Source organism: Balearica regulorum, chromosome 3 (genome assembly GCF_011004875.1).
Source record: "Balearica regulorum gibbericeps isolate bBalReg1 chromosome 3, bBalReg1.pri, whole genome shotgun sequence".
NCBI classification, from domain to species: domain Eukaryota; kingdom Metazoa; phylum Chordata; class Aves; order Gruiformes; family Gruidae; genus Balearica; species Balearica regulorum.
The window spans coordinates 20,137,992-20,160,125 of NC_046186.1; the positions used below are offsets into that span (position 1 = coordinate 20,137,992).

General features: G+C 38.1%; 1 protein-coding gene across 4 annotated transcripts in view; it reads right to left on the minus strand.

Moving 5' to 3' along the window:
- The window catches only part of TRAPPC12 (trafficking protein particle complex subunit 12), a 58,764-nt gene that overhangs the window by 13,050 nt on the left and 23,580 nt on the right, over positions 1-22,134 (minus strand). For 3 of the 4 annotated variants that reach the window (XM_075747247.1, XM_075747246.1, XM_075747245.1), the window contains exons 6-8: positions 15,819-15,931; positions 8,982-9,054; positions 2,355-2,428 (exon numbers count right to left, since the gene is read on the minus strand). In XM_075747247.1, coding sequence (XP_075603362.1) covers positions 2,355-2,428; positions 8,982-9,054; positions 15,819-15,931 — 260 coding nt within the window. The remainder of the gene's footprint in view (positions 1-2,354; positions 2,429-8,981; positions 9,055-15,818; positions 15,932-22,134) is intronic. The other variant, XR_012834388.1, reaches the window with a different exon arrangement.

The following is a 22,134-nucleotide window of genomic DNA, read 5'->3' on the forward strand; positions in this document are numbered from 1 at the left end:
TAACTGAAGTAGATTTAAATAGTTATAGGCCCATTATCTAATCAAAGTCCTTTTTATTTTCAAGAGTCAATCCTGACAAGATTGTTCCCTATTAAATACTACTGAAGATTTCTGGCCAAAGAGAGAGGTTAGTAAAAATAGGATTACCAGTTTTTCTTTTTTTATACCAATGTTGCATAGTTCTACTTTAATAAATTATTATTATTATTTACTAATAGCACAAACTATTATTCCATTCACCTAATAGTACTTGGGGACCAAATATAACCATATTGCAATATTGTAAATGTTCACTAGATGGCAACAGATGGCACTGACTTAGAGAATGAAATCAGTTGGGTTGTTTTTTTTTAAATTACATACACTTGAAATACTTGAATAAAAACAAATGCAGTTTTGAAAGTGTATTACACAACAGCAAAAAATTATAAATATGTGGAATTCTGTTCAGTTAATATAATTATTCTGGGACAATTAACAAAAGTGTGTTTAAAAATTATTTGAAGAAATAGTTTCATACTGAATACTCTAGAAGGTGAAGAAGATAATTATAGCATTGCTGCATGTTAGAACAGTCTTAAAATTTATTAAATTTATAAGTACCCAATATAACTCTCTCACAGATGATCTGTCACATAAGTGGAAAAAGTAACTTCATGTACTACTCTGATTTTACTGCAACATTGACTACGTTTGATAAATCTTTCTTAAAAACTCTCTACTCCTCAATATAGGGATATTTCTGAAAACTGAGAGACTCACAACTACACCATAGCCAATGCACTGAAATGCAAATTTCAGACGGAAGTAATTACGCATTAACATGCAGTTGTGAGTAACCTGGAAGTTATTGTGAACTATACATTTCTAACCTAACAGCTCTGAGACCGGCCCTAAATACAATTGGTCTTAAGAAATATCTGAACTGCAGTATTTCTGAAGTACCATTTCCAAAAAGGTGATAATCTCTATACACCAATCTATTACTACAAGAAAATAGCACTAAGAGGACAAAACCAAAAGAAAGGTGAGAACTGTGCACGCGCGTGGATTTGTGTGTACATGACAAGAAAAACACTGAAAGTGTTAGAAGTGAATTTCTTGGAAAAAATATATTGCCAGCATTTTTTTATTTATATATTCTACTTTGTGTGGGATGGCAATTCATGCTTTTCTCCACTTGCTTTTGGAAAAAGAAAGTTCCTTAAAAACTGAACCTACATCAAGTACCTACTTTAAAACACAAATGCTAATAGTAATTCTTAAAAATACCTCATAATTTAATGGACAACTATTTCTATTCAAGACAGAAATGTTCTGATCGCAGTATCACTATGAATAAAAATTTCTGTTTTCCCTAATTCTCATAAAAAGGATATTCCATTTCATGTGAAGCAGTATTTGGATAACTGGATCTTATCTAAAAAATGCATGCTTTTTCAGGTATTGTAATATTAGAAACGGAGCCCCGTTTGGGAAGTAGCTTAGGAAACACCAGAGGGTCAGGTTTGTCATGACCTTGGGCAAAGAGCAGGGTGCAGGGAGTGCAAATCTACACTGGCCTGTGCAGATTATACTGCTGGCAGCTCTGCTCTGACGCTGTTGCTACTAATTGATTTGTGAAGTACAGTTAAGCTCAGGCTAACAGCAGTTTGTTGCAAGCTCAGAATGGTGATACCCCTATTTCCCTGACCATGAGGTGAACAGCAGAAGTTTTATTTCTACTTCCTGAACACAAGGAGAAGCTAAGACTGTTGCACCAAAATGGAGTAGGATTGCTTAAAAAGCAAGGAGGAAACAAGGGAAAAAAAATCAACAGTGGAAGCTAGTTACTTTTGCTTTTATTCCTTTATCTTCCCCCCCTACCCACTAGTGAGGATTTAAACTTGAAAGACGGTATCTTACAATTGAGATAAGTTGACAAGGGAGGATGTATTTACATGTTCTGGATCTTCATCATATACAAAGGCTACGGTATTATTAATCCTCAGAAACAGAGCAACATTTCTGGTGCACAGTTTGAAAAAGACAGAGCACATAATTGCTTTTAATTACAGCATTTAGTTAAGTGTTTGAAAAATTCAATTTAAAAATGCAAATTCTGTATTGTTATTGCATGTTCTCCAGGATGATTTGGGGAGAAATAAGTACAGATATGTTCCCAAAGAACATTACTGCAAATGGTTATCTATTAAATAAGACATTATTAAGTCTAATTAATTCTTCACTAAGCAAAACCTCCATGTACAGTCAGGTAGTCTTCCCTTATCTATGCACCAGTAATTCTCTCGCACTTTCTCTGACATTCTATTCTGAAATATACGGTACCTCTGCAGTTGCTGCCACCCACGTACCTTCATCATTAGCAGACAGTTTGCCATGGAGTACATCACCCGGCCCAGACGTGACCTCCACAGCTGAACAGAGGCTGCAAAATAAGAGCAGCTTGTGAATTTGCACAAATAAATTAGAGGTTCGTTCTTGCCATCAATTATTGGTCCTATGAATTACAATTTTGAAAGATCCCTCTCGTTAACACCACCGGGTTTTAGCCCAGAATTTTTAATTCTCAGCCATGCTGCACCACGAGACAGAAAATTCTGCATCTCTCCGAGGGAACTGCTCGAACAGCTCTAGGGACCATACATGATGCAACAACGCAGAGAAATAGACAGCCGCTCAGCTTTGAGCTCAGGTCAAATATTAAATGCTAAAAGAAGCCACACATTTTTCCAATATCAGAACAAAAGGTGCATAAAAAGATTCAAGTGATAATAAGCATCAGTTTAAAAACATGTAATCTACAGCATTAAATGTGATAAACTCAAAAAAATCAAACATAGCTAAAATGTCATTTCAGAGCCAAAACATGCAGGGTGAGAACTGTCTGAGCCTGGGACTGTTTGTGCTTGCCTCTGGCTTAGAGATACGCAGGAAAAATCTGCCAAGCCTGTCTGCTTTCCCCATGCTCCTGGAGCTTGCAGGCATTAAAAGCTGCAGCAGCAGATCTCTCTCTTGCTTTGCAGACAGACTCCTGATGTTGTAAGAGATCTGTGTTGTTCACACAGATCCTTATTTCCTCATGTTACAGTGCCATAGATCAGTGCTAGAAATATTCCTCTAATCCTCAAAAGTAAACATTAGGAGTATTAATTTAGTACATTTGGAAAATAAATGTATCTCAGTCAATCAGCTGTCAAGGTCACTGTAATGATTTGAGAAGGGGGGAGAAAAGGGAGAAGAGGCAATTTCAATGAGATTGTGATAACTGAGACCACTTATTTGTATCAATAATGTAGTCTCTGATGAAAGCATGGCAGGTCACACAGGTAATACTTTCAGCACACTAAAGGCCATTACAAATAAGAGAGCTTGGTGAAATGTCTACTGCCCTTCCTAAAAAGAAAAAATCCTTCAATCCTCTCCAACAACAAAACAAAAAATATTTGGGAATATTCCCAAATTATCTTTGCCAAAAAGGGGCATAATGTGGAGCCCAAGACTGAACCCAGTATCTCATACACCATAGGTTAAAATCATTCATTACTCCTAGCTTTTGCTTTAGAAATTCCCCCTTGACCACACATCCCTACTGCTATTAATGGAGAGGACGATATAAACCATGAGCAAATATGTTACGATACTTTTCTGTTTTTCTTTGTGGGTGTCTGTAAAACCTGGACATAATTATAGAGAATGACAGAATTGTTTAGCTTGGAAAAGACCTTTAAGATCATCACGTCCAACCATTAACCTAGCATTGCCAAGTTCACCACTAAACCATGTCCCTAAGCACCACATCTACATGTCTTTTAAATCCCTCCAGGGATGGTGACTCAACCACTTCCCTGGGCAGCCTGTTCCAGTGCTTGGCAACCCTTGTGGTGAATAATTTTTTCCTAATATCCAATCTAAACCTCCCCTGGCACAATGTGAGGCCATTTCCTCTTGTCCTATCCCTTGTTACTTGGGATAAGAGACCAACACACACCTGGCTACAGCCTCCTTTCAGGTAGTTGTAGAGAGCGATAAGGTCTCCCCTCAGCCTCCTCTTCTCCAGGCTAAACCCCAGTTCCCTCAGTTGCCCCTCACAAGACTTGTTCTCCAGACCCTTCACCAGCTTCATTGCCCTTCTCTGGACACGCTCCAGCAGCTCAATGTCTTTCTTGTAGTGAGGGGCCCAAAACTGAACACAGCACTCAAGGTGTGGCCTCACCAGTGCCGAGTACAGGGGACGATCACTTCCCTAGTCCTGCTGGCCACACTATTCCTGATACAAGCCAGGATGCTCTTGGCCTTCTTGGCCACCTGGGCACATTGCTAGCTCATGTTCAGCCGGCTGTCAACCAACACCCCCAGGTCCTTTTCTGCTGGGCAGCTTTCCAGCCACTCATCCCCGAGCCTGTAGCATTGCGTGGGGTTGTTGGGACCCAAGTGCAGGACCTGGCACTTGGCCTTTTTGAACCTCATACAGTTGGCCTCGGCCCATTGATCCAGCCTGTGCAGATCCCTCTGTAGACTCTTCCTACTCTCAAGCAGATCAACACTCCCACCCAACTTGGTGTTGCCTACAAACTTACTGAGGCTGCACTCAACCCCCTTGTCCAATCATTGATGAAGATATCAAAGAGAACTGACCCCAGTACTGAGCCCTGGGGAACACGACTTGTGACTGGCCGCCAACTGGATTTAACTCCATTCAACACAACTCCTTGGGCCTGGCTATCCAGCCAGTTTTTTACCCAGCGACGTCTATGCCCATGCAAGTCATGAGCAGCCAGTTTCTACAGGACAATGCTGTGGGAAACAGTGTCAAAGGCTTTACTAAAGTCTGGGTAGACAACATCCAGAGCCTTTCCCTCACCTTGTCATAGAAGGAGATCAGGCTAGTCAAGCAGGACCTGCCCTTCAAGAACCCATGCTGACTGGGTCTGACCCCCTGGTTGTCCTGTACATGCCACATGATGGCACTCAGGATGATCTGCTCTACAACCTTCCCCAGCACCGAGGTCAGACTGACAGACCTGCAGTTCCCCAGATCCTCCTTCTGGCCCTTCCTGCGGATGAACGACACATTGGCTAACCTCCAGTCAACTGGGACCTCCCTGGTTAGCCAGGACTGCTGGTAAATGATGGAAAGTGGCTTGGCGAGCTCTTCTCCCAGCTCCCTCAGTACCCTTGGGTGGATCCCATCTGGTCCCATAGACCTGTGTGTGTCTCAGTGGTGTATCAGGTCACTAACCAGTTCCCCTTGGATTACAGGGGCTTCATTCTACTCCCTTTCCCTGTCTTCCAGTGCAGGGGGTTGGGTACCCAGAGAACAACTGGTCTTACTACTAAAGGCTGAGGCAAAGAAGGCATTAAGTACATCAGCATTTTCCTCAGCCTTTGTCACTATGTTTCCTCCCTACATCCAATAAAGGAAGGAGATTCTCCTTAGTCCTCCTTTTGCTGCTAATGTATTTATAGAAACATTTATTATGGTCTTTTATGATAGTAGCCAGATTAAGTTTTAGCTGGACTTCTAATTTTCTCCCTGCATAATCTCATGACATCCTTGTAGTCCTCCTGAGTTGCCCACCCTTTCTTCCAAAGTCCATAAACTCTTTTTTTCCTGAGTTCCAGCCAAACCTCTCTGTTCAGCCAGGCCAGTGGTCTTCCCCACTGGCTCATCTTTCGGCGCATGGGGATGGTCTGCTCCTGCGCCTTTAAGATCGCTTTCTTTAAGAATGTCCATCCTTCCTGGACTCCTTTGCCCTTCAGCACTGCCTCCCATGGCACTCCATCAACCAGGCTCCTGAACAGGTTAAAGCCTGCCCTCCGGAAGTCCAAGGTGGCAGTTCTGTTGACCCCTCTCCTTACTTCTCCAAGAATCAAACCCAATTGTTTCATGATAGCTATGCCCAAGACAGCCCCCAACCATCACATCACCCACAAGTCCTTCTCTCTTCGTGAACAACAGGTCCAGCAGGACGCCTTCCCTAGCTGGCTCAAACACTCTTATTTTCCACACACTCCAGCAAGGTGGAACGTGCCACATGGATCTCCATCCCCTATCTCCACTGAGACAGCAGGCTGAAGGACCTCACTAGCACACCATCCTTCAAACATTGGTGTCCTGCCCCCAGGCTTATCTCTAGCAGCCTGGTTTTACCCCTTTCCTCCTTCAAATCTAGTTTAAAGCTCTTTCAATGAGCCCTGCTAACTCCTGTGCAAAGATCTTTTTCCCTCTTTGAGACAGCTGTACCCTGGCAACCTGGCTGCCAGGAGGCCTTTTGTCCATGATCAAAAACCCCAAAATTCTGCCAGTGACACCAGGCTCAGAGCCAGGTACTGAACTGCTAGCTCTTCTTGTTTCTCCCCTCATCATTCCCTGCAACTGGAAGGATAGAGGAGAACACTACTTGTGCTCCTGATCCTCTAACCAGTCGTCCCAAGGCCCTGAAGTCCCTCTTGATTGCTCTCAGACTTCTTGTTGCAACTTCATCACTGCCTAAATAACTCTCCTTTATTATTTCACTTATGTTAATCTCTCCTTTTTGCATGTACTTATAGTTTGGTAACCACATTCAGCTTTGTAAGACTTAGGTGACAACAAATTAGATGCTGATTTCTGAAGTGGAGACATCTAGGTTTCCTGTTAACAATCCAATAGCACCAGCTATGGTTCTGAAAAAGGACTGCAAAGATGACAGACGTGATGTCTTCAGTCTGTGCTATAAACTGAACAGGAACCTGAACTGGAAATCGGGTAGCCCTGTGGGATGAAGCTTCTTAGCACTGGCAGAAAAGGGTTAAAGAAAAACTGCAAAGCAGTAAACCAAATTGAAAACCCAGCAGCTGATCACTGTATGTTACTGAAACGCCTGAAACCCACTCTGCAGGCCCACACAGCTACGCTTCCGCTCTAAGCATTTGTTTTCCCTTGTTATTTATCAAGGACTCCATACTCCACACTGTCATTCATTTCAATAGGAGCTCTGTGCACTGAGAAGTTGCAAATTTGGCATCTTATAGAACGCATTACCAGGCAAGTGGTGCAATGCTAAACCTCTCTGCCTGTTGAAAAACTGGCATATGAGGCACTCTATTCCAGACTAGAGGAGATGTACATGGTAAGTCGATCAGTGTGGCACCTTCTTACACTGGCAATAAGGAAATTACATGCTAAGCATAATCCCCATAATGAATTAAGGCTGTCTTCACATAAAGTTAATAAGGTTTGCCTCAGCTAGTCTCACATGAAAAAAACCCAACAAACCCATTATCAGCCTCCTGGAGCTCCAAATGCAGTGAAGCAGCAGACAGGGAGCAGACCTGGCTGACCTCCACAAACAATAGCAGTCAACAGTCTGCAAAAGTCCCACAGGCTTTTTGGCAGTCTTAAACCTACAGGCAGCTGCACAGTAGACATATGAAGATCTCTCCAAATTTTCAGCAGCCTTGTTCCTTGGTAACTACTAGCTGTGGCTTTTCTAACTATGCCTCCTCCTGAGCTCAGCTCAGCTCTAAAGCAGCAGCAGAGAGGAAAAGCAAGGAGCCAGAAACACATGAGTGAGGTAGACTGCAGGACACAGGATTATGACAGCTAGGAAAAAGTCCTTGTACCTTAAATGAGAAAGAGTGTCTTGGTTTTAAAGGGGTAAAAAGAATGTGGGGATAATAAGGACAAAAATGAGGGTAGAAAGGGGATAACAGGGAAAAGTAGGTAGGAGAACAGAAGCAAGAAAAATAGTAGATATAAGGACAGAAGAACAGAAACTCCTGGAACACTGTGGATAAATCTTCAATAGCAGATTATTTATCTTTTCCCTAACGCCTTTGAGAAAAACAGTAAATGAATTCATTTAATTGTATTTACAAATGCCTTTATGGTATATGCTGCTCACATGTGTGTAAATTTTTTAGGGCCTATCTAGATGGTGTATTAAGTAAAGTACAGTAACACATTAAAGTTGCTTTACATCCCGTTAATTTGAAGATCAAGCAGAAGAGTTCAGACAGATCTGCATCCTTCCATACAGACGTTGTTTTAGGGAATTGTTTATAAAAATTTTTTAACTCTGCTAACAAGTCTACTCAGCCTTTTCCTACCTCAGAGGCAGACTCTTACTTCCCACAGGCTCTAGGTTACTGTTATCCTAGAAAAAAGTTGGCAAGATTTCCTTAGAGTGTCAGCTGATGCTGAAAGGTTTTTGTTTTCTTGGTGTGATGTTTTTAGCTTGCTAGGCACCATGAGTGGTTCATATAATCTAACAATGCAATCATCTCTTCTCCAATTCTTAAGAGTACTCAAATTACTTAATTAGTATAAATGCCATTAAAAAAATAAAAAAAGACGCTTGGACAACTAATTTGTCCTGATGACCCTTCTTGATGCAGTAATGTATCCTATAGTATTGAAGTTAAACAACTACGGTAGAAGGAACAGGAAAAAACCAGAATTGCATATAAAATCATAAAAATGATTAATATAATCTAAATCTTATTCTAAAAAGTGACTTAGGTATTTCAGGAGTCTAAGTACCATGCAGCTACAGCAAGACTCAGCCATCTATGTAGAAGGATCCTAGGCCAGTGTAGCCCTTGCATGATGGCAGTTCAATCTAAAGAAAGTTAGTGTATTTTACATGTGAGAACTAAGAGGAGCCAGCGAGCCAAGGCTTAAGATGAAACATCCATCCAGCTGCAACAGCAATACACTTATATATTTGTCATTACAGGATAGCAGCCATGTTCTTTGTTTCTTCTAAGCAGGAAAAAAAAATGATTTAGTGCACCAGTTTGATCAAGGGCAAAACTGTGAAATTAATTCCAGCAAATAAAAGTACAAGGTATATAATTTCAGAGGCTGAGTAGGCTATAAGATTACAAAAATACTGTTTTAACAACTCTGGGGCAGTCTTGTGAAAACTTCTGGCATACTTAGGCAAGTGATAAAAACACACTGCCTGTGAAAAAAATGTTTAAAGAATACCTACCTTGTCTGTTCTCCTGTGTAATGTTAGTCATACTTCCATCTTCAGCTAAGCCTTGTTCCAAATTTTCTAGTATCTGTAGTAAATTTTTTAAAGTAACCAACATGAGTTTAAACAGCACTACACATTAAATGCAAATTATCTACAATTGACAGTTTATATGAAAACCAATTCAGGCAGGAATGCTTCACCTAGGTACAGTTCAAAATTACTGATTATCACCACAGCTAGATCAATTGCATAAAGTAAGAAAGTCATTGTAGGGTAGAAGGATGTTAGAGTTCAGGTTTATGATACTTACAGAACATTAAATGTCAGCACACTCTAGGGACATACACATTTTGTTAAGCAAAACATGAAATATGCTTCACCAGGGAATGAATGTTAACAAGCACAAAGAAAGTCAAACTGATTTTTCATTGAAAGCCACTGCCTCTTGACTCCTCCACCCTAAGTAGGGGCTCTGGTTTCATCCTTTTGTCCTTAATGAAGTACTCCTCTTAGTTCTTACTGCTATTTCCTTCTCAAAGTTTGGGGTTTATTGCTTCTTTTTATTTATTATAGATTTTAAATCATGTAAATTGTTGACTAAATGAAACATTTGTTGTATTATTGGAAGAATGAAAATGTATATTTAATGAAGCTTGTGTCTTAAGCACTTCTAAAATATGTATGTAAGGCTCCATCTGAAATGGAAGTAAACTTTTCTTTTTCTAATACCATTACAGTTTCTCCAAATTTGTTCTCTGATTCCCACAGATCACCCTATTTTTCCTGTTAGAGATTTATAACTTTGGTTGTAGAACACTGCTTGAGATTTCCTTCCAAAAACCATTAATGCCACTTGCTCTTTAATCAGCTGCTGTGGTTAGCCAATTATGGAAATACAAGGTGCTTCCTCTTCCGGGGACTGAGTGCACTGCCGAACACAGAACTCTCAGCTTCTGTCAGTATAAGAAGAATTATTTTTTTTCCTACACCAGCAAAGCATTCCAACTGTGCTCAGTGCTTTGTAAGCAAACACTTAAAAAACAACACAGGAAATCCTCCAAAGCAAAGACAAGTAGAATTAAACTGGCCTCAGACAGCGTGTTGGTGCCTTCTACAGCCAATGAAAAGCAATCAGTACCTCCAGGAAGCAAGTTCATGCCACCTATTCCAGACATCCTAAGGTGGAAGGAATTGCCCTAAGAGATACCAATCTCTTTTCACAGACTAGAGTGAAAGCCTGAAGTTACATGCCATAAATTTTGCTATAAGGAACTTAAGAGCAAGGAGAGACGTATGATGAAATGACTGCAGTTACCACATGCCAGCTGAGCCAGGGTAATTTTCCTGATAAGAATTGTTAGCCATGACAAATACAAGGTAATATGATTTAGTGTAAACCTTGTTCACAGAGGGCTAGGCTAAGTTGCCTTACCTCAAATTCTGAGAGGTTATGAGCATACACCATAGATACTGCAGCTTAGTTGATAGGTTGCCATTAATGAGATTGCAGTGGCATGCCTGCAAGACTTTCAAAAGCAGTGTAGCCACTTAGCAATCCCTTAGAAACCAAAGCATCACACTGAAGTGTTAAATGCCCGGTGTATAATGAGGCACCTTGTCCGAGGAAAAAACAAACTCTGCTCTCTCAGAAACACCTTAACGTCTATTTTCTCTACAGTCTAAAAACCATGACCTTTTTCTTCCCCTGGAAAACACCTAATGATCACTTCTCATTCTCAATAAGGCTGAGTTCTTACTCTTGAAATGGTCTAAACGCAAGGTGCCTTCATCAATGAGACATGCGGTTTTGTTTAAAAAGTCAACACATTTGTTTGACAAAGTCATTCTCTGAAAATGTGTTCACTAACATCATCAAAAAAAGAATGAATTAGATATTAGCATACAATTAGAGTATTACATTAACCATTCTGTGACATTACTTGGGGCTATCTAAGACATCACCTCAAGCTCAACGTAATTAAAACAGAACTCGGTGCTGATTTGAGGCTAATTGTTTTATTCCCTAAGTTTATCTCCTTTTGCTCTTCTTAAGTATAGGAACATCGTCTGCAGTTTTTCAGTATTTGGGCATTTCCCCAGTTTTCCAAGAATTGTTTAATAATAACATCAATGATTCAGGTAGTTCCTCAGCGTAAGCTAACTAATTGGGTTAGTTGACATGAAATGTTTAATTTTAGCAAATTCCCTCATCCCACTTTTCTACAGATGGTAAACTGTTTATTATAGTAGTATCTCACGGAATAGCTCTAAACATCCTTGTTTCTATTATAAAGAGAAATATGATTGAACACTTCTACCATTCACTTAAACATGCTTTACATATTACTTATGCTTTTTCATTTAGCATATTTATAAATGCACACTCATGAGTTTCACTGACTAGTATTACTTCACTGATTCACTCCCTATCAATCAGTTTCATTCCCGATCAATCGCCTGTATACTGTAATTACTAACCTATGCACACCACCATATGCATTCCTAGTTTCCTATCCTTACATATCTCTTTTTACTACTTTAGTTCTTCTTCCACAACTTTTCACCAGCATTAGCTTCTTACTCAAAATAACCTTTTTTGGTGCTTCTGGAATTGTGGCTTTTTGGGTACTCAGACTGTGGCAGGATCAGCATCATTTCTACAAACTCATCAAACAAGGTGTCAGGACAAATACTCCCTAGACTGAAGTAACATATGAGAAACAGAATACTTATGTGACCTTAGTAACTGAGCCAGAACCGGAAGTTGAATGAGAATAAAAACCAAAACCAATCAGTTGTTAAGAGACTGAAAAGTTCATCAATTTGGAAGTAAAACTGAAGACCAGGAGATGAAGAGTGTGTATGGAAGGGCCAGGGAGGAACGTAACTACTCATGAAGAAGCATGGTAGAACTACAGAGGGAGTGGCTGATGGACAAACAGCACAAAGTATTTTTAGAAAAGTTTTGCAGACATAACACTTGCAGAGGCTTTTTTAGGAAGCAAGACTGTTAACCCACCTGGCACTGCTCCACCCACCTGGTAGAAGAGCCCAATACAGCTCTGCCACTTGACGGATCAGGGTTAAAAAGTGAAATAAACTGCACTATGAGATGTGTGCATTTCCAGGAGCGCTCCCTCAATCAGCTAGGAAGCTTAGGTACAAACAAGAGAGGAGTTCTGACTGTTGTTCTTTTCACATTTTGGTCTCCAGGTAAGCATTTATTAGCATGTCCTCAGCACTATTAGCACTAAAGTGATCCCGCTTGTTTTAAATGAATACTTGAAAAGAACAAACACTTTTGTAATTTGAATTACTATTTGTACTCTTACTGTTTGACTGTTTGGAGACCATTTATTTGAAGTCAGACTTATAAGGGCAACAACTCATTGAGGCAATTCATGTTAGGAAGACCAGCAATTTCACAGAGACAGTAACAATTTCATTGGATTCCTCCCCCCAAGCTACAATAGGCATTTAGCACTACAGATTGTTTCTTTCCCAAATGTTGTACCTATAGACAGAGGTGTAAAATATCTGACTAGATCTTGACCACAAATTTGCAGGAATACTGGAAAAGGTAAAAACAATATTGCCTATACAGGGAAAATGAAAACTATGGTTTTGCCCTGAACCTCCATTCCTGCTTCAGGTACCAGAAATATGTAAGTAGATAGAGGCTGAAAAGCCTGAGTTACCAAAACAGTGACAAAGTAAACATGGTTAGATCTTTAAGTAGAATGGCTAATCCAAAGCTGACAAGTGTCTGGAGAATGCATACAACAAAAAGCAAGAGGGAATTTAGCAGGTTAAAAGGAGGTATCAGATAGGAAAAAAACCCACAATTACATTAAGGAAGAGAAACAAAATAGGAAGACAAATTTTCATATGATAAGAATGCATTAGCATTAGCCTGGAATAGCCTCCCAGGGGATGTGGCCCCAGCTCCATAGGCTGGCTCATTAAAAACTAGAAAACAACCTTGCGTTGCAGAGACAGACTAGGTGAGCTAATAGGTCTTTTCTCTCTTCTAGCTTTTATGATTCCAAGATCATCTCATTTACATAATGACTATTCGTATGCCCTTCTGTAAATATGAATGACCAAAGATTATTTTCCCACTTTTTAAAATAGGGAAGTAAACCACTAGAGGCTTTTGGTTGAAAGCTCCCCAATTAATTCTGTTATAAACAAAATGGTTCCCAAGTGTCATATACAAATATTAAGACTAATGGCTGTACATCCTTTATGCTATTTTCATGGTTATACCATGAGTTTTCATAATTAGTATGTGCTTTATTCTTGAACATTCCAGGTAAGACTGAGATTATTAGACTAACAGCATTCTATACAAAAAATTAAAACATATCTAAAAAATCTTTTTGTCAGGCAACCCTGACTTCAAATGGTTAAATTATCACCAATTTACAACTATCTTTTAAAAACATATTTATCTTTACAAGCTATCCTTTTTCACACTCCTGTTTCTATAGTTGTCTTTGAATTGCTGCAAAAGACAAGGTATTTAATTAAATGCAAACAAATGAAGTAATCTGCAATGAGGTGTCTAGAATAACTAATCAGAAATATTCCCTTGAGAAGGATGGTATGTTTTATGTGTTAGTTTGTAGTTTTCTGTGTACTTTAAAAAGGAACTTTTAAATGGTACTTGAAAAAGGAACATCCATACGCACAGACAATAGCTTGTCCTGGCTACTGTATCCTGGCTCTGGTGGAAGCCGTCAGAGCAAAGGGAGACCGTTCTCTTTCTAACCTCAAGTGAACACACTAATCCAGAAGAATCTTTGCCAATTCGACACAGAAAGGCAGAGTGAAAGAGATGACGATCTGCAAACCAACAGGAAGTGCAGAGAATGGGGCACTCCTCAGAAGAGCTAGGACCAGATGTACAGCCAGCGTCAAAGAAGCTTTCCTCAAGGGATCACACAGAATTTGCAGTGATCTAAGCCACTGGAGGCTGAAGGAGTGAGAACATGAGTAAACAGACCTGTTCTTTCAGAACTTGCAGGGAAATATGTGTATTTTGATTTGTAAATCTCCTTTATTTCTATTTCATCTTCTCCAGCAGAAGTTTCCCTTATTTAAAGAAATAATCAGCCTAGTTCATGTTCAAAAAAAAATCTTGCATCAGTTTAAAAGCTTCCTTGGTAGACTGGATATGCTTTAAGGATATGCACTTCAAGGAAAAGAACGCAGGGAGAGCCACCTCAAGGTAGTAGATGACTTAAAGGTCTTGTAAAGGAGGGGGAGTTAATTTCCTTTTCTTTCATTCCTCTATTGACCAATAATCTTTAATCTGTGGAGAATCATGGCTGATCACACTGTAACTGAGGTATGGCCATTTCAATAAAGTTAGCCACATGGCTGATGAACGCCCGGCTTAGCAGTCACTTCATCATTCACATTCATACAATTTTCTCCCTCTGTTACAAGAGAAAGCAACTTAGAAACCAGTTAAGTTTTTGGAATCTAGTGGCACCTTCATGACTGAGGGCAGACAACGCAGCCCTTAATACCAGATCACATAAAAACAAGATATGAAACAGCTGATTTGCTGCAGACCAGCGTAGGCAAATGTCAGTAGAAGCACTGTGAAATCCTGCAACAGTGGAGTATGACATTTCCTAGAAGAAAAAAAAATTACTTCAAATTGAGGAGGACTGTTTATGAAGGAAAAGGCTGGAGAGAACAGTCTGGCACTAACAGTGTTAGACGAGATGGTCATGAACAGGTAATAGCATTTGTGAAGTGCTAAAAAGTAGCACTTCTTGGCCAAATTAGGTATTTCTCTCAACTATTTCCAAATCAATTCTCTCCAACTCTGTAACAAATGCCACATTCATCTCTTACTACCCAAACCTTTCATCTTTTTCCCTCATAATATGAAGAACTCTTTTTTTCCTGTAAACATTTGGTTATCCCAGTCACTACTCTGCTAGAAGCAAGGTGATTTTATACACATAAGGCCATTATAGCTATACAATTGGCAATATAAAATCTTTTCATTTCTGTTATCCAAGTTATTTTCAGGAGTAAATACAGGAAACTTTCAAGGAATACTGAAAATAAAAATTAATCACATGTATTTATCTTATATGCAGTTTTGAACTTTCAAGGTCACAGATAAAACAATAATGCTGCATTTCTTCTAGAATTCACCACATTGTAACATTCATAGTCACTGTTGCATTAGACTATTTGGGAAAGATTTCTGTAAAAAGCATTTAAAGATGACTGCTTAACAGTCAGGGTGTTGAATTTAGTGGACAAGGTTAGTATTCACAACCCCATCACTCAGCAATGACAAATCCCATATTATAATTTAGGCCATGATTTTGTATTATGGCACTTGACAAAACAAAACAAAAACTCTGAAACAAACTCAGCGAGTTGTATATTCCCAAATGACCATTGTTTCCAAAACCAGCTATTCAGACTATTTCTGAAGGTTCAAGACTACTTTTGAAGGATCAAGACCATTAAGAACTGTGCTTTGAGCTAGCTGGATGCAGCTGAGCGAGGGAAGAAAGCTCTCCTACTTGCCCTGAAACACACCTGCTTACTGTCCTCTGTGACTTGTCTGGCAAAAGCATGAAAGCAAGAGAAGTATGTTGTCCACTGTTCTACTCATTTAGTCAGAGCTACCACAGAGGAGAGAGGGAGGTATCCTAAAATGGAAGAGGCACTTAATTGCTTCTTTTAGTGAGTTCCTTATAGGTATCAAGATGGAGTAAAAAATATCATCGTTGAAACTTAGATTTCTTTATAAGGACAGTAAAATTTATTTCTTAAACATTAAGAAATGTTAGTGCATAGAGAAGCTGTTACCTTGGTGCAAATTATCTTCATATTATGCAGTCTGTCAAGTGATTCCTGAGGATTACCTAAGTACTGAGGAAGTTCAGCATGTAAAATCCGCATCGAGAAAGGCACCATGGAACCTAGAAACAGAAGTAATTTTATTAAATGTGTTTGCTATAATGATCGGTTTGTGATTTGCCTACATTACACAAGGTATTTCTCACTAATATATATAACACAAAAGCCCATTTTACCTTGGTATCTTTTTCTTCTCCTCATGAAAGATGTGAAAGATGAAAAAACAGCCAACTTTTTCTCAGTTATAACATGTAACATATTGTAAAAGGTTTTAAATAGGTAAACACATATGTAACCATAACCAAGAAGGCAAGAAAAAGGTGCACTTAATTCAAACGTTCAAAAAAAAGTTGTGCATGGAAGGACAACGATGCATTAAAGATTTTTAATAACTAATTGAAATGAAGAATTAAAAAAATGGCAGTTACAGCTACAACATTACTCCTAACATTTAATAATTATGCATATTTTACAATATATGCAGAAGAAATAATATGAAATTGTTGGCTTTGAAAGCATGCTTGTGGAAAAAGTTATATAACCAGGGCATGCAAAACCACTTCTATGTAATCCTTTTCCAAATAAGCAGAAAGTTGATATGAAGGGCCCCTATACTACAGAAAAAAAAAAAAAGAACAGAAAACCAGCATGAGTCGAAAGAAATAAAAAATAAAAACGGTGTAACGGAGAACAAAAATACAACAGACACATTAAATCTAAAAATATTTCAAGTCCTCCAGGAAATTAAAATATACTACAAAATATTTTCTTTTTTTCTATCAATATCCATAGGTTTGTGTAAAGGTCTGAGTCTATTATGCTGATCAGAGATCATTCCATTGCTCTAAAGATGACATTTAGTCTGAGTTACTTCATTAATGTTAGCTCTTCCACAAAGAGTTACTAAATAACTCTCTACTAAGACTGACTCTTCATAAACACTGTGTATTTTGTGTATTTTCTGGTTTACTGAAAATATCAAAGAAAAGGAAAGAATTTTGATCAATATTTGGGGAGAAAAATATTTCTTCTTTTTCATATTAGTTTATTTGTATGTATATTATTATTATATTTACCAAAGACCCAATCCTCTAAGATTATGAGCATCCTGGCTGACTTCAATGGCAGTTTCAGGAACCTTAGGGAATCCTAGTGTGTGCAGTATCTTGCTTTCAGATAACTGCATATCCTGATATACAGACAATAATACTGAACATAAACTAAATGCTACTATTAAAACCAAATCAGATCTAGCATAATGGATAAATAGGCCTTGCAAAATACCATGCTATGGTTCTAATATTTTAATATAATGCATTTGCTTACTTTAGACATAATCTGAGGCGATATCCCTCTCAAGTCACCTCCTGATTCACCTTATCTCAAAAATAGGACTCAGAAGCTTTTTAGACAGATTTTTTGCACCTGTTCTTAACAGGCTCGTATGTCAACGACGTAAATGCTATATACAATGAGTCACTGCCTCTAGACATTTTTTTAAAGGTTGACAATATTTTAATCACAAAACTCACTAATTATGACCTTCAGAGTAAGCCACTTACATCTACATAAATTCTCTTTTGCCAATGCTAACTATTCCCCATGGCTTCCATGACTGCTATGTTCCCGTAACGGATGTACACACAAGTTTCATGCATCATCATATGTGGAATGGAGATTAAGAAAAAACCCCTGCCTTTGAAATTCTATTAAGAGAAGCGTAAAAGGTTATTTTGACAGTAACAAAAGAAGTGAAATATTTTATGCATGCATCCTGACTAGTATCTAGCATGACACAAGTGAAGATACACAGTCAGAGCGTGGGGGGGGGTGAACAACAATGAAAAGGACGGTGAAAATAATTTCAGAGTAAATTCTGTGCAGAACACTGCAGAAAAATTGCTTTGTAGACACATTGTGAATTTAAAAATCTGTACTGCAAACCTGTGGAAGCAAATGTGACCTGCCCACACCTCTGGTGACCAAGTTCTAACTCCACCATCCAATGGTAATCCTGCCAAAAAAAGCAGTTCCTAAAAACAGCTAGTTTGGTACTGTTCTTTTGGAGAAAGTGGTCTTAATTTACTGCTAATACATGAACCACGCACCTACTGCTGCACTCAATGGGATTTCTGAGGCAAAGGTAAAAAAAGGAAGTTTTGTTCATGACTAAAGCTTTGGAAAATCTGAGATATAAAGCAAAGGAAATCTAAAATTTTAGCAATATTTCTGGTTAATGACGGTGTTCAGGCATTTTCAAGTCTGTATTGTTACATTCTCTTGTAAAATGCGGCAAAAGGTCAACTCAATAAATACTCATACAGAATATCTGAACTGGTAACAGAACAGCTCAACATACAGATAGACAGATATTTAACAGAGCGCAGATGAAATGTCTCACATTATCCATTTTTATAAAATTTATATAATGTTTTGTAAAACACTTTTTGGGATTCCATATTGTATAAAGTATTGATTTTATATATTGCTGAATTACACTATTACAATCCATGTGAGGGGAAGAAATAACCCATTACCAATCTACATAATCAGAAGTGGTGTCAGAAGATGTCAGAATGATGAACGTGACTCCCGGCCAACTTAGACTCCGTAAGAATCTGATTTATTTCCTATCACAACTAAGACCTCAGTTGTAATAGGCATTCAGAACTATATGACTTCGAAATGTACTTTATTAACATATTATTTCTCAACCACTTAGTATTTCCTTCATAGCATGTGACCAAAAAGCACTCCAGTGTGATGCTCAGTAGATACATCCAGTGTGATGACAGATCTCTTGAACAAAACCAGAAGTAAGTTGGCCCACGGTGTAAGGGTAGTCAGTGTAATGACTTTTCAAACCAGAATTGTTATTACTGTTTCCACACAGGACGATCTAAAACTCTAGCATCTATTTCTCCTCTTTCATTCTGAAACTCATCACATAACTAGTATACTGCAAGAAATTTTACTGTAAACATCCAGCAAAGCCATCCAGTGAATTTCTGCTGCTTCTGTTATTTTCTGTTACTTACTGCTTATTAAACAGGCTGCTAACTTTATTTAAGATCTCAGAAACATCAACTGTTTCTGTCCTCTTCGTCAGTTTCCTTGTAATCCTTCTGAATACCAGAAGATTTTGGTTTTTTTGAAGAAAGCACAAAACGTTACACATGCTCTCACACAAATGTGGCAACAGGGGAAAACAGAAAAGAGCTCTTACCGCTGGTAAAGCTGTCTTACCACTCCATGTAAACAGTATTTTGTAACTTCAAGTCAAATCAGATGAACAAATTGCTCATAAAAAACCTGCAGCACTTATCCAAGCCACTCATTCAAACATATTCCTTAAATACTCTGTTTATAAAAAAGAAACCCTGTGATTTTTGTTAAGTACATGTTCCTGTCTCCAAGTAAGCTTCTTTTTAGTTAAATGATATGAGGTATGGATAATATATCTAATTCAGCTCCTACATTAATAAACTGATTTTCTGGTTAAAAAAAAGACCATAAATTTACTTTAGATTTGGTAAAGCTTTCAATGAGTGCTACTTATATGAAGTGCTAATACAATTTACATACACTTCTCAGGAAGCAATACATGGCAGTAATAGAAAATGCATGTGAAAAGATCTTTTCACCAAAATAATTCTGTAACTCCTGGTTAACAGGTGTGTAAAATCTGATGCCCCCCCCCCCCCCCCCGCCAGTTCTCTATTACTGTATTGTCTCCAGCATCCAAAATCTGAATCTATAATTTTCTCAATCTAAGAAAATGGAACAATCATCTTTGAACTTGTCTGAAACAAAAACGTCAAGAGCGAGCTTGAGAGAAGGAACAACAAGTTACTAGAAGTCTTTTCACAGGGTGGATGGTTACGAGGCTTTGTTCTCACAGGACTCAGCAAGGTGACCTGTGTACACACCATGGTGGAAGAGAACATTGTGAGCACAATGGGTTTGAAATTCAGCCCAGCTGAGCTTCATGGGGTGAATGGGAGATGAAAAAGGCAAAGGCAAACCATAATATAACACTTGGGAATCTTCATCAAAGCCACATCAGTTCACTGCTAAAAAGGTAAAAAGCAAAAAATAAAAGAATCACAGAAAGTGCTGTCTTGGAACAGTTAACTCTGAGCTCACTACAAATTTTGGCCTGCACAATACGACACGGATTTGTTGTTCTATAGGACATCACCACATCCTGTTGCATCAAAGGCTCGCCATTCAGCCTTTTTCATCTGAAAGAACAATGGTGCGGAGGAGCCCATTCCTGTTGTTAAAAATGTATGACAAAAAAAAACCTGCACACAAATATACAATAACACAGCTTCCACTCTGTCTTGCAAAGCACAGAAGTTGAGCCTTCTGATAAATATTCCCTAACATTTTAAGATGGAGATGGTGACAAATGAAAAAGAGTTGAGACCTAAAAAAGGCACGTCTGAGATTTTTAGAAAACATTTTTCTATTTCATGTTGCCTAGGTTAACAAGAGAACAATTGGGGAGAGGTAAATGACATCTGTTGATGACTCTAGTAGATCAATAATAATAGTGTTATGAAGCTCTGAAAGGCAGGTTGTAGAATTCAGAGTACAAAATTTAATTAAAAAGCAGATTAACAGCAGGGAAAAAAACTATACTTGCCTCAATAAACACAGTTACATTGGGGAAAAAAAACAAAACAAGAAAGTAAGATTGACTACATTAACACTAAGCTGTAACCGAAATACATGAGCTTGTTAGATTAAGAATGACATCATATCGTCTGAAAGGTTACACCTACTTGTTTACACTTAGGGCACATATTTAAGGCACACAGTGTAAGACACATTTCTTTGTAATAGGTTCCTATACAAGTGGGCATATATATTCCTGTGATATCCCACTAGGGATAAGAGAATATTATATAAACACTGGATTTTGGTATGTGCTGCCTTCTGCGAAACAGTTTGGAATCAAACCCATGGTCCTCTATTGTGTTTCACTCACTACTTAATCTAACAAGGCAACATGTCAAGGAAATGTTTAAAACAAGCAGCATATCCTGAAATTAAAATATTTACTTAAGAGCACAGGAGAATGGATTTTGCTCTCTACTTCATGCTTCAGATTTCTAAAGAAGTAACGCTATCTTATACAGCAAAACCATGTCAACTAAACTTAGATGATTTCAAAAAATGGCAATACCCTACAATTACGGCTATATATTGAAATTTTATTAAGTTAAATAAGTCTTATTGTAGCTTGATGTTTTACAGTTTACTTCTGTTGCTCCTCTTTAGGGGTTTCATAAGAATTTCATCTATTAAAAATTCATAATGGAAAAATGGTTTAAATTTAAGACAATTATTTTCTTAGCTATTGCTTTTAAATGCAGTGGAGAATTTTTTTCAAATAATATGATTTTTGATTGTCAATTTGGCATGAAATAATCTCATTCATATATATATTATCAGCATACAAAAGGCAAAACTACAAAGTGAAAAAAGGTTTGCTAAAAGGAAAATGAATACTCCAAAAGCATGGGAACAGATGGAATAAATAGTAAGATCAGGTAGAATTTTCTAAGACTACAGATTTCAATTTCTATTTCTTTATGAACAGCTGCACATTTTCATAACTGTCATAACATAAACATCACCTCATGTCAATCAAATTCAAACTGCAGCCCTCATCTGCAGCCCTTTTAGAGCAGAAAAAAAGAGGATTCCAATGGCTAAACATTTTACCTTTGTATTTTATTGTTGCAAAATCAGTAACCAGAATTGCTTTCTGATCTGCCTTCTACAGCTTATTCAACAAATCTTAAATACCAAGAAGTAGTAGTAGGGCAAATTATCATTTAGTGAAAGTATAAAGTGGGATCTTAATGACAGTAAAAAAACCCAACAAAAACAAAGAAACAAACGCTTCCTTCACTGGGTGAAATAGAAATACAGAGAATCCAGTTTCAGAAAGATACTATACACAAAGAGATGTATATCCTTGCATTTATATGCACACACACAATTCTACATACCTCTACAACCGCATATTTGTATAATTTATAAAAGTGATGATGTAATAACTTTGAATCCTAGTCTATCAGTTAAAAGCACACTTAAAAATCCAGATTCAACAGACTAGTTTCCAAGCTTTTGTTTATTACTTTCATTTCAGAGAGACTGAAGAAGAGACAGGAGCCTAAATATTTGTAACCATTGAAAGAAAAGGTTTTGAATTTTTCTCCTGATGCTGCACATTTCCACATACTTCACA